This window comes from Sinocyclocheilus anshuiensis, unplaced genomic scaffold (genome assembly GCF_001515605.1).
Source record: "Sinocyclocheilus anshuiensis isolate Anshui unplaced genomic scaffold, SAMN03320099.WGS_v1.1 scaffold1406, whole genome shotgun sequence".
Taxonomy (NCBI): domain Eukaryota; kingdom Metazoa; phylum Chordata; class Actinopteri; order Cypriniformes; family Cyprinidae; genus Sinocyclocheilus; species Sinocyclocheilus anshuiensis.
Genome location: NW_015557146.1, coordinates 477,813 through 490,048, shown reverse-complemented (window position 1 = coordinate 490,048; position 12,236 = coordinate 477,813). Strand labels below are relative to the sequence as shown.

At 38.3% G+C, this 12,236-nt stretch overlaps 2 protein-coding genes across 4 annotated transcripts in view; both read left to right on the top strand.

Moving 5' to 3' along the window:
* Positions 1–4,682, top strand: part of impact (impact RWD domain protein) — a 30,423-nt gene extending 25,741 nt beyond the window's left edge. For 2 of the 3 annotated variants that reach the window (XM_016473218.1, XM_016473216.1), the window contains one exon: positions 4,275–4,421. In XM_016473218.1, the coding sequence (XP_016328704.1) occupies positions 4,275–4,334 (60 nt within the window). In that variant the 3' untranslated portion in view covers positions 4,335–4,421. Of the gene's footprint in view, positions 1–4,274 lie in introns of all 3 variants that reach the window. The other variant, XM_016473217.1, reaches the window with a different exon arrangement.
* A 5,683-nt stretch (positions 4,683–10,365) lies between these two features.
* Positions 10,366–12,236, top strand: part of LOC107678092 (histamine H3 receptor) — a 12,413-nt gene continuing 10,542 nt past the window's right edge. Inside the window, exon 1 of the mRNA XM_016473213.1 lies at positions 10,366–10,687. Coding sequence (XP_016328699.1) covers positions 10,366–10,687 — 322 coding nt within the window. The remainder of the gene's footprint in view (positions 10,688–12,236) is intronic.

Here is a 12,236-nt window from a genome sequence, read left to right as displayed (position 1 = left end):
ATACAATGTATTGTTGGCTATTGCTACAAATATACCCCAGCGACTTAAGACTGCTTTTGTGCTCCAGGGTCATGTTAATTCATATTTATTTATATATACGACACATTAATACATCTGAATATTAATTAAAATATTAATAAACTGATATTAATTAAAATAACGAATTAATAGACAAATGCATACAAAGTAATGTTAATTCAATTTTATCTATGTCAGAGGAATAATGCAGACATTCAAAAACCCAAGCATCGTGAAAGTCATTCGGTTCTTGTAACATCTTTTTATTAAATGGAAACAGTTCTGCCACAAGTCTCCTGTCGACGCGTTTGCTTTGTTCTTTCTGAGCTGTCGAGTACTCAATGTTCACTATTCCATTTTTTGGTTGCGTCTGTGAGTCCGTATGGAGAGAAGCTCTCCTCTCGAGTGTCCTCCACTTACTCACCCCACAATCACAGTGATAAGGTCACACAGAAACAAGTTGTGAGGAGATTTAGACTTTGGACTTCTTCCGAGGATTCATTCGTTTGTTGTTTTCTTTCACTTCAGTGCAAATGAGGCCTCGTGCACAGCTGCGGGGCTGCTATGGTTACCCGGATAATAGGGGCGCGTCGTCATATCACAGACGTACAATTACACGCATGTGTGATATGATTGTTTAAGATTTTGCTAGAATTCATTACAGAAAGCTTGAGTCAATTAAAGCAGCATGTGTTTTTCATCACAGCAGCGTCGTCCGCTTTCTCCGCAGCTGAGGCTGTCACGATTCATGAGCGTGTTTTGAAATTAGTATCCGTCGCACCGCGAGCCGTAACGGTGATTGGCGTTAAAAGCAGCTCCGCGCTGCACTTTTCTTCTTCTGCTTCTATTTTAAGCCAAGGTTTTCTGTAATTCCTTTGACAATGGACCGAATGAGTCTGTTTCCCAACTCAGCGGCCCCAAAAGTTGTTTACTTGACAATCTCGCACCACTAAAGAGACCTTTACGCAAAACTGTCGTAAAAGTCGTAATTACTGTAATCTGAGTATTTCTCTAATTAGTTTTATTTTGTCATGCCACTCCAGAACTATAACGCATTAAAGTGAATGTAGAGCCAAACCTCTGCTTAAAAGCATTAGCCGTGGACAGAATGATTATATTTATTTAAACATAATTATATTATATTTAAATTATAATTGCTATATGCCTATATAATTTAATTAATATTTATTTATACAAGTAATACATGAATACATATACAAATATCTAAATAAATGTGAATTCAAATATGTAATACAGTAATAATATTAATAGAAAAAAAATAAAAATGTGTGTATATAGTTTGGGATCAGAACGATTTTTTATGTTTTTACAGGAGTTTCTTCTGTTCATCAAGGCTGCATTTATTTGATCAAAAATACAGGAAAAAATGTAATATTGTGAAATATTATTATGATGTAAAATAACGTTTTTCTATTTTAATATACATTAAAATCTAATGTATTCCTGTGATCAAAGCTGAATTTTCAGCATCATTACTCCAGTCTTCAGTGTCACATAATCCTTCAGAAATCATAATAATATGCTGATTTATTATCAGTGTTGAAACTGTTGTGCTGCTTCATATTGTTTTGGAACCTGTGCTACTTTTTTTCAGGATTCTTTGATGAATAAAACGTTAAAAAGAAGACAATGTATTTAAAATAGAAATCTTTTCTAACAATATACACTACAGTTCAAAAGTTCGGGGTCAGTACATTTTTATTCTTTTTTTTTTGAAAGAAATTAAAACTTTTATTCAGCAATCTGTTAAATTGTTAATAAGTGATAGCAAATTTTTATATTGTTAGAAAATATTTATATTTTGAATAAATGCTGTTCTTTTTTATTCATCAAAGAATCCTGACAAAAAAAGTATCGCAGTTCACATAGAAAAATATTTGTTTTTACTTGAATATCTCGCACCACTAAAGACTTACAGCAACCTGCCTGTTAAAGACTAGTGGGTCTTTTGTAAAAACACTAATTACTGTAATTTGAGCATTTGGCTAATTACAGTTTTATTTTATGCCACTTTAGAACTGTAACACAAAGTGAATGCACAGTCAAACCTCTGCTTAAATGCATTAGTCAAGAGATAAATGATCCATGCAATGCTAACCGTATTGAAACTCATTTAGAAACTCAAGAGTCCTTCTCGCTGCCATCATTTCCAGCCCATTTAGCATTGCATGCATATCGTAGTTCTTTTTCACATATTGGCTTGAAGAAGAACTAAGTAATGCGTATTAGTGATTCTTCACGAAGCGCGTGTTGAATTTGTAGTTTTAGCTGTCTGATTGGAGCCGTCAGCTTGTATAGATTTCCCGACGCCGTGCATGTCTCAGGCTCAGATGCATCACGCTGTTCTTTCAGGGTGGAGATAAATGTTGTGTTATCTTCGCAGTTTGAGCCGGCTGACTCATTGTTCGCACTCTGTCCACTGCGGCTCAAGAGTAATTAACATACAATGCATAATAACCACCACCGCCGCGCAGAGCAGCCGGGGTGCGAGCACGTCACGTGTGGAATAATAAAACCAGACTCCTTCCCAAACACTCATTTGGACACCATCGGGTCCCTAGAGACGCAGTCTAAATAATAAAAAACAGTCAGAGGAATTTTAACAAGCCTTCTACTCTCCTGGTAAAAATGACAGTGACATTATTTATGGCACAGTTGCTTTATATTGCATCAGGGAAATATGAAAATATTTGATAAAAGTTCTAACTCAGTCTTCTTGTTGCCTGATTGCTAAGGCATGGTGTTAGCAACACAAAAATTGGGTTTCAATTCCAATTCTCAAATGTACACTTTGAATGCTCACAGGCAATTGTTCACAGGACTATGAAGGAGTGGAAATTGTTTATTTTCATGGATGACTTTGCTTTTATTAAGGTATTTTTTCACTTAACCTGAAACGCGCACGTATTTTAACGTCAGACCCTTCAGTTTAATCAAGTAAATTCGTAATATGAATCATTATTTTTTTTATTATATTTATATAATATTTAATCAAATAGACGTTGGCTTCACATTCATCCAACACTCGCTTCAAAAACAATGAGAACTAATCTCACAGATACTTGATATCCACACTGGCATTTTTTATGTGGTGTCCATATGACAAGATAAATAAATAATGAAATATCAGATCATTTACTAATAAAGAAGAGGGTACCAAAAATAAAATATCGCAAAAATATTGTTCCGCACTGTAATGTAGCTCAACAAAGGCTTAAAGGGTTAGTTCACCCAAAAATGAAAATTAGCCTACCCCATGATTTACTCGCCCTCAAAACATCCTAGGTATATATGACTTTCTTCTTTCAGACAAATACAATCAGAGTTATATAAAAAAAACGTCCTGGCTATTCCAAGCTTTATAATGGCAGTGAATGGGTGTTGAGATTTTGAAGACCAAAAAATGCATCCGTCATAGGCCTCTTGAAGCAAATTGATGCATTTGTGTAAGAATAATATCCATATGTAAAACGTTATCAACCGTAACCTCTAGCTTCCGCTAACTGTCATACGCACGTTCACGAGAGATGGCGTAGGATGTAGGTGCAGCGTAAACTCTGGTGAGAATATGCTAGTCTCGCAAGAACCAAGTCTTGTTTACAGCAAAGGAAAACCAGTCTCCTCTTGGCTTATATTGAAATCCTCTGACGTTTTTCTTTACAAATCCTCGTTTTGTACTTCTAATTCCTGACCAGAATTCTCTGCCATGAATGTGCGTGCAACAGTTAGCGGAAGCTGGAGATTATGGTTTATAAAGTTTTACGTATGGATATTTTTCTTAAATGATTCACTTCAGAAGGCCTTTATTATCCCCCCTGAGCCACGTGGAGTAATTTTATGATGGATGGATGCAGTTTTTGGGCTTCAAAATCTCTGCCCCCATTCACTGCCATTATAAAGCTTGGACATTTTTAATACATCTCTGATTGTATTCGTCTGAACGAATAAAGTCATATACACCTAGGATGGCTTGAGGTGAGTAAATCATTCATACTACTTTTCCCCCTTGATCTGGGTTTTTGTCTGAAATTTTGAACATTCATCTGCGACCGCAAATTTCAGACCGTTATTGACAGCACAGCCTAACACTGTTCTAATTAAATGTAGTAATTTAAGACTGAACGGATGTTTTTGACATTATTATAGATTTTTCTTTTTCTTCCAGCAGGAAGATCTTCATTTCAGCTTTCCTTTTCACCAGTCTTATCACTTGTCTTTTATGTTTTCCCTTTCAGGAGGAAACATCCAAAGCTGGAGGCAAGAATAAAAGACCTAAGGGCAAGAAGGCAAAATAAAAAAACCTTCCTGGAACAGATGAGACCTGGAATGAAGACAGACTTGCGACTACGAATGCTGAAGGATTCTGACAAATAAAATAACCTGAAAATGCTGTATTAGTGATTTGTAAAATCATTCAGTGTTATAGTCGGGGTTAAACAACTTGAAAGTCATACCAAAAATGGTTTTGTATGCAGTTGAGTTTAATGGTCTGTTGCTACACATTATGTCACACTAAGTGCTTTGTCTTATGAATAAAGAATTTTATGAATTACAAATTGATTTGCAAATGAGGGTTTGAGGCTTGCCTGAAGTCACAAGGACAAACGAGTGCGAAACAGGTAATAAATACCCCTGACATTCATCAGCGACCTTTGATCCTTTTTCCGGTTTAATGATGCTCTAATAATGTAATTTGATAAAGCCTCACAAAAGCAATTTGAGCTTTTCGAGGAGTGTCATACCAAAACATCCGTTTAAGGAGACTTTTTACGGCAAATATCAGACGCTGAAAGTGCATGAGATTGTCATTCCCATGTCCGATTGTCAAATGTCTATTATTTAGTCCCGTGGAGAGTCGCTCTCCAATATTGCGTTTTCGCTCATACTTAACCTTTTGAATATTGCATGCTATTTTTACCATTCAAACTTTGCAGGGCCAAAGTCCACTGCCAATGAGTCATCCAGAAAAGGTACTCGAGTGCTTTTTGACATCTCCGCTCTTTCTCTAAGGCGCACACACATATCGTTGCTGTCTTCCTTCTTAAATACCTTTGGGTCTTTGACATTCTGGCCTCTTTCCTGTCTGCAGCGCTAGTCGTAGTCTTCTCACTTTCATCCTCCCTGCATGCATCTATTCCCTTTTCTCTGGACTATTCTTTTATGCCTGCCTCTCTCCCTGTGTTCCCACTCTATTTCCTTTCAATGAATATTAACAGATCTTTTGACTGTCAGCACCTATCCTTTCAGATTCAATTGCTTGCTTCGACTCAAGGGGCATTGCTAAATGCTTTGGTGGTCTTTTGCTTGTGACATGTTTTCTGTGTATACAGGTGCATCTCAATAAATTAGAATGTTGTGGAAAAGTTAATTTATTTCAGTAATTCAACTCAAGCCGAATTGAGGCAGTAATTAAAGCAAAAGGAGCCCCTACCAAGTATTGAGTACATGTACAGTAAATGAACATACTTTCCAGAAGGCCAACAATTCACTAAGTCTCATCTCATCTCAGCTGTACCCAACAGATCCCTTTTATTTTGGGCCAGAGTATCACATTAGTGTTGATGGTGAGGAATTGTGCTATATATGGATAGAAATACCCTTTTTAATACATTTTATAAAGTAACGAAAATAGATCTGTGACCATGCTAATGGCCAATTAAAAGTACAAACAGTTCTTGGAGAAAAAAAAATCTGTTTTGGTATGCAAATAACTGCGCCTTCGAATTCTGCGGAAGAATCAAGCTAATTTTTGGTTCAAATAATTGTAATGCTGTGTTTCGGCAGCCTAAACCATATCTCCAACAAGCTAACCATTGATTTGACTGGACAAACTTTGCTCAGGGCCTGTTGGGCACCTCATCTTTGCCCTGAGTAATGGACGTCTTTTATTTGGTCTACAGAATCATGGCAGCAAATGTGAAAACTGTTTCCCCAAAGGACGACTCTCTAATATAGTTTCTGGCGAGGAATCAAGCTTCTCTGCAACGAACTTTGCAGTACATCAGTAAATACTTTTTTTAAGTTGACCAAAGCAACATGCTAACATGTCTATTTGACCCCCCATTAGTCTGAAAAAAATCTGAACTGTAACCAACAGATCTCTCTTATTTTGGGCGACAGTATCACACTGGTGTAGATGACATCTGGTGAGGAATTGTGCTATATATATATAGATAGAAATATCTCCTACTCAAGACAATACCATGCTCTTTTTAAAGTGACAAATAGATCTGTGATATGCTAATTGGAAATTAGATGTCCAAACAGTTCTTGTAGAAAAGATTTGTTATGATATGCAAGGATAACTGCGCCTTCGATTTCTGCATAACAATCAAGCTAATCTTTGGTTCAAATAATTGTTATGCTGTGTTTCGGCAGCCTAAACCATAACTCCAGCAAGCTAACCATTGATTTTGACTGGACAAAACTCGCTCAGGGCCAGTCTGGCAGCTCATCTTTGCCCTGAGTAATGGACGTCTTTATTTGGTCTACACAGAATCACGCCAGCAAATTTGAAAACTGTTTTCCCAAAGGATGACTCTCGGCTAATATATAGTTTCTCACGAGGAATCAAGCTTCTTTGCAAATAACTGTGCAGTAAGGAAAACGCAATGCTGTGCGTTGATCCTGTAAACTGATTAAACCAACATGCTAATTGTTTATTTGACCACCCAACGGTCTAAACAAATCTCATCTGAACTATAACCAGCAGATCTCTTTTACTTTGGGCCACAGAATCATGTTAGTGTAAATGACATCTGGTGAGGAATTGCGCTATATTTGGATGGAAATAACTCCACAATAGATCAGACAATGCCATGCCGTGCATTGGCACTTTTAAAATTGTCGAAGCCAAATATGTGACATGAAAATTGTCAATTTGATGGCTAAAAAGTTTGTTTGTTTTAGAGTTTTATTGTGACATGCGAAGATTCATTTCTGCCAAAGAATTGTTTTTTTCTTTGGTACAGATAGTTGGACTGTACACTTGAACATGCAGTGCTGTGTTTTGCCAGCCTAAAATGTATCTCCAACATGCTAATTATTGATTTGACTGGGCAAAACTTGCTCAAGGATTGTTTGGCTTCTTATCAATGCTCCAACTTGCCAATGTCTCCACAATTCTTTCTACCACAGCAAGCAGAGTTTACCCAAAGGACAACTCTATCACATACTACTAATGCCATGTCAGAAAAAATTCAAGCTAACCTTAACTACAAATGTCTTTACAGTACGTTAGAAAATACCATGCTTTGTTTAGGTACATTTTAAGTAGCCTAAGCCAGATCTCCGACATGCTAATCGTCCATTTGATGCAACCCACTGTGAGAGTAAATGCAATATTGAACTTCACAACTGGACTTGACCAGATAATATCCCTCCAAACATAGACACCAAAAGAGAACAATTAGCATTGCATGAAAGTGGCTAATTTGCATGGTGGATAAGAAACCCTTCCCTTTTGTATTCTGGCTGACAACAGTATCAATTAATAATATTAATCGTGGGAGAAATCAAATCAGCACATTAGCTGTCCTCCGTTGAGGCCTTGAGGAGCAAGAAGACAGAGCAGAATGATAATTCATGTTGTTTTATCGTCTCAAGTGGCATTGGGAGATGGCCGTTGTTGTTTGTTTAAATAAGGGTCAGGCGTCTTCATCTCTGGAGATCAAACATCAGAAGGGTGCAGCCGAAAGCTTGTTTCATAAGAGTCTCTCCTACTTCTTTAGAAGGTGATAGAGCAGATCCCTGTTAAAATGAGCTGTAGCTCTCGCTCTGGGCCTTTGGAATACGCGGAATTCTGCTTCCACTGCAAGAATAATACAACAAAGAACTTGATTGCACTTCGTCTCTTTCCATGTTATCATCTTCTGGCGCCTGCCTCTATGTTTTTAGTCCAAATGCTTTAATGTTTGAAATCCCTGCTCATTAGCAACATTAAATGTGGCAACCTGAAACAAGACTATGAAATATTTAACCCTTTCAATACCACAACTCGCTAGAGAAAAAGGTGAAATGCAAGCTTTTATTCTTTAGAATAATATGCATCAATCAAATAGCATCCGTTTTGATCTCATGTTGACTTTTAAGTCTTTAAACTTGTTGGACACTTGTGTCAGGTTTGGCAGAGAGATCTTCCGGGAATGAGATGTTTCACCGTGCTTTTATAGCATTTGTTTCACGTTTTAACAACACACTTAAGCTAATCGAATCGCTCCCCAGCCTCTCAAGTGACCCTCTGTGATTGGTATCACTGTGGGGCGCCTAGACAAGAAATCCTGGGTTAAGAGCCCAGGGGTTAATTAGCACTTCATAATTAAAGTAGAATGACACATTTAAAAGGGTTTTAGACAGAATTTAACTGCACAACTGCTGTAACTAATGGAAGTTAAAGGAGCTGCGCCATGCAATGCCACTAAATTGGATTTTACAGATGCACCATTATTTCAGTATCAATGTCATGCACTTGTGTGTGAAATGCAGGGGCAAAGTGTCTGCTATCGTCTTGCTCGGGTGCACAGCTGAGGAAGAGCACGCAGGGCTAAAGTCGGTCTTTTTTGTCAGTAGGGAAATGACTCACGCGGGAAAAGAAGACCACATCTCTGACAGCGAGTGTAATTAAGATTTTTTAAACCTAGAACACAGCATTTAGGAAGAGGAGGCGTACTGTACATGGTGTGCAATTTAAAACTTAAAAGTGCAATTAGGATGTTTATTTGTCATGCCTTTAACGTCATGTACTCGGCTGATTGAGGCATTAACATTTTCTTTTTTTCCCTAAATGCTTGAATTTAGTCTCTTTTTTTCATCATCCCTCATAAAAGGCGACATAGTATGTAATGTAGTTGAGGCACAGCCACTGGGTAGGGAAGGAATGCTTTGAAGAAGAAAACCTGCCTGAGCTTTGCCTTGAGTGGATGGCAGTAGCTGCTGTCCATGGTTCTGAAACCACTGAACAGTACCAGAGCACTAATACACTAACAGGATTCCTGTTGGAATTTCTGTCATCATTCAAAGCCAGTCCTAAAGAATGGGAAGGGGAATTGGTTCATAGGATTTTAGCATAACACAAAAACTAGATCTTTTAAAACACAGGAGTGCCTTACTTGAATCTGCAGAACACAAAAGAAGATATTTTGAAGACTGATGGGGTTCAAATGAGATTGGACCCCATTGGCAAAAACACAGACATTTCTCAAAATATCTTATTTGTTATGCAGAAGAAAGAGGAATAGATTTAAATGACATGAGTAAATGATTTGAATTTTGGGTGAACTTGAAAAATACAAAATTATTGCCATTGTAAACACATTCATAATCAGTATCTTTGTTATTTTCTCAAAAAATGTCTAAACATTCATAAAACTCAATTTCAAAAAATTGTCCCCTATGACTGGTTTTGTGGTTCAGGGTCAGTCACAAGATAGACTATCTGAAAACAACTTATACTGTCTTTGCTTTTTAAGTAAATTTATGTTGATTCTCAATGCATGGGTCATTCATATGTTTATAACAACTGTTCAAGCAGAGCAATATACATAATCACACTGTGTGATTGTATAAAAATGATATTGTCTGCACTTGGACAAATGCAGGTTCATTGCACTGTATGCAATTCTGGATATCATACTTCAACCAGATCCTCTCAAACGTAAGTTGCAAAGTGGACCGCGTACATCTCGTATCTGTCTGAGGACAGCGCGCAATCCAACGGGAGGCGCGAGAGCGCAACAGTTGATGTGCGCGCATGACGGGAAACTTTGCGTTCAGTCTTAGTGCAAGGACTTGGAGTTCCCCTCAGGAAGGAGTCATTTCACGTCATGTGTCTCTGGTATTGCACTGGACACTTCAAAGATGCGCGCACTCCTCAGGAGTTTGGAGACTCCAACTGGATGCGTATTCCGCCGCGCGCTGAAGTTAACGCAACCCTAAAGGGATGAAAACTCTGCTGTCATCATCGTCAGCGGGAAAAGGTTCACATGATGACTTCAGACCTGTTGCTGGTTCTCCACATGTCCTCGATCTGACAATGGTTAACTGCTTCAATTCCTCTAGCTCCAACAGCACTACCGTCAGCTCGTATGGGGCTCCGTTCCCAGGGTACACGATGGTCATTCTGGCGATCCTCATGATAACTCTGGTGGTCGTGGTGGTGGTCGGGAACGCGTTGGTTATTCTCGCGTTCGTCGTGGACAAGAGCCTCAGAAATCTGTGGTTCAGGTATTGCACTGGACGCTTCAAAGATGCGCGCGCTCCGCAGGCGTTTGGAGACTCCAGTGGGAGGCTTATTCCGCCGCGCGCTGAAGTTAACGCAACCCTAAAGGGATGAAAACTCTGCTGTCATCATCGTCAGCGGGAAAAGGTTCACATGATGACTTCAGACCTGTTGCTGGTTCTCCACATGTCCTCGATCTGACAATGGTTAACTGCTTCAATTCCTCTAGCTCCAACAGCACTACCGTCAGCTCGTATGGGGCTCCGTTCCCAGGGTACACGATGGTCATTCTGGCGATCCTCATGATAACTCTGGTGGTCGTGGTGGTGGTCGGGAACGCGTTGGTTATTCTCGCGTTCGTCGTGGACAAGAGCCTCAGAAATCAATGCAATTACTTCTTCCTTAATTTGGCTATATCGGACTTCCTTGTTGGTATGTAAACGTGCATTTTAATTAACTTCAACTCAAAATGCTTCATATGCGCTTGTTTTTGCATTGCAATTGTGCATGTGAATATAAGATATTACATCTCTTAAAAATGATCTGCATGTCATCGAGCAATGGGAACCCCTTTGTTCTACAGGATCAAAGCCTTCTGGAAATCCTATATATTGTACATCTGATGAGATCTGTGGGAATATTGGCTTTGATAGACACCCAGAAAAGTTACACAGATTAGGCTACACCGTACTCGATAAAACACGTAAGTGTAGCTGATGAGTAATGCCGGATCGATCAAACAGATGTACTGGCTATGCAACAGAGAGATCGATGCCAATCTAGAGTGCAGCGTGGCTGATGTGTACATAATGAAATGTAATAACAGCAAAATAAAATGCACAACATTTTTGAAATGAAGTGTTTGATTTTGCACAATAAGTACCCAAAATGTGCAGAAAGAACATTAATATGATACATATACAACCAGTTATCATTCAGTGTTGATAATCTCAAAATGGTCAACAATGGCCAATATATTGGTCTAGGTATTGTGTATTGCTGTCTCGCTCAGTTTTGCAAGTCAGTACTCATTAGCATGGCCTGTTGCCAAATGATAAAATGAAAATTATTTTTGCTGTGTTCACTTTTAGAGTGTATGTCTGTTCATAATCCTGATTACACATGATTTGCAGTCCCTATCACTGGTTTGCAGGAAGTGGATTCAGAGTGAATTATTACATAAACCACATTTCTCCGGTTTTGTCTGCTCTGACCTCATCTTGAAAACCAGGAGAGTGATTAGACCACTCTCAACAGCAACCACAACAAAAGTTCATTTTCTCCAAGGAATACGAAACCAGTAGGTCAAACCTCTCAAATCCACAGAAATGGTCCTGCATCCTTATTTTTTCAATTCCAACATTATTTGCATTGGTATAATTTTCTTTTTGCTTGTGAATTGTGAGTAGATATAGGGTGAAATAAGTGTTTGTCTTATTTGCTGTCATTAAATTGTATTTAGTGTATTATATCACCATTATATTTGGCAATGAAAGCCCCACAATGGTTGTCCTAAAGTTAACCAGATCCAAATTTCCTAACATTTTTATCATTTCCAGTAATTGAAAGTGAATGGGGATCCAGGTTGTCAAGCTCCGAGCTTAACTATTTTTATCAGTAATTTTCAGTATTGCATATATATGTATTAAAGGGGTCATATGACGTTGCTAAAAAGAACATTATTTTGTGTATTTAATGCAATGTGTGGCATTTGTTGCATCCAGTGGAGACATAATTACTGATTATAATGACTTATACTGTCTTTTTACACGTTGCATTGCATATCGCGCCGCGTAAACATAAAACCATGTTTGCATTTGTGATGTGATTGAGAAAGGACAAACAACAAGCGCTACTCTACACTGCTCAAAATTCGCGTTTGATTAGTCAGTGGCAAATTATTTAAATATAAAAACATACTTACAGGCTGTGAGTCAGAAGCGCCAGACTGTCCTTGCAAAGTTGGAATTGCCCCACTTTA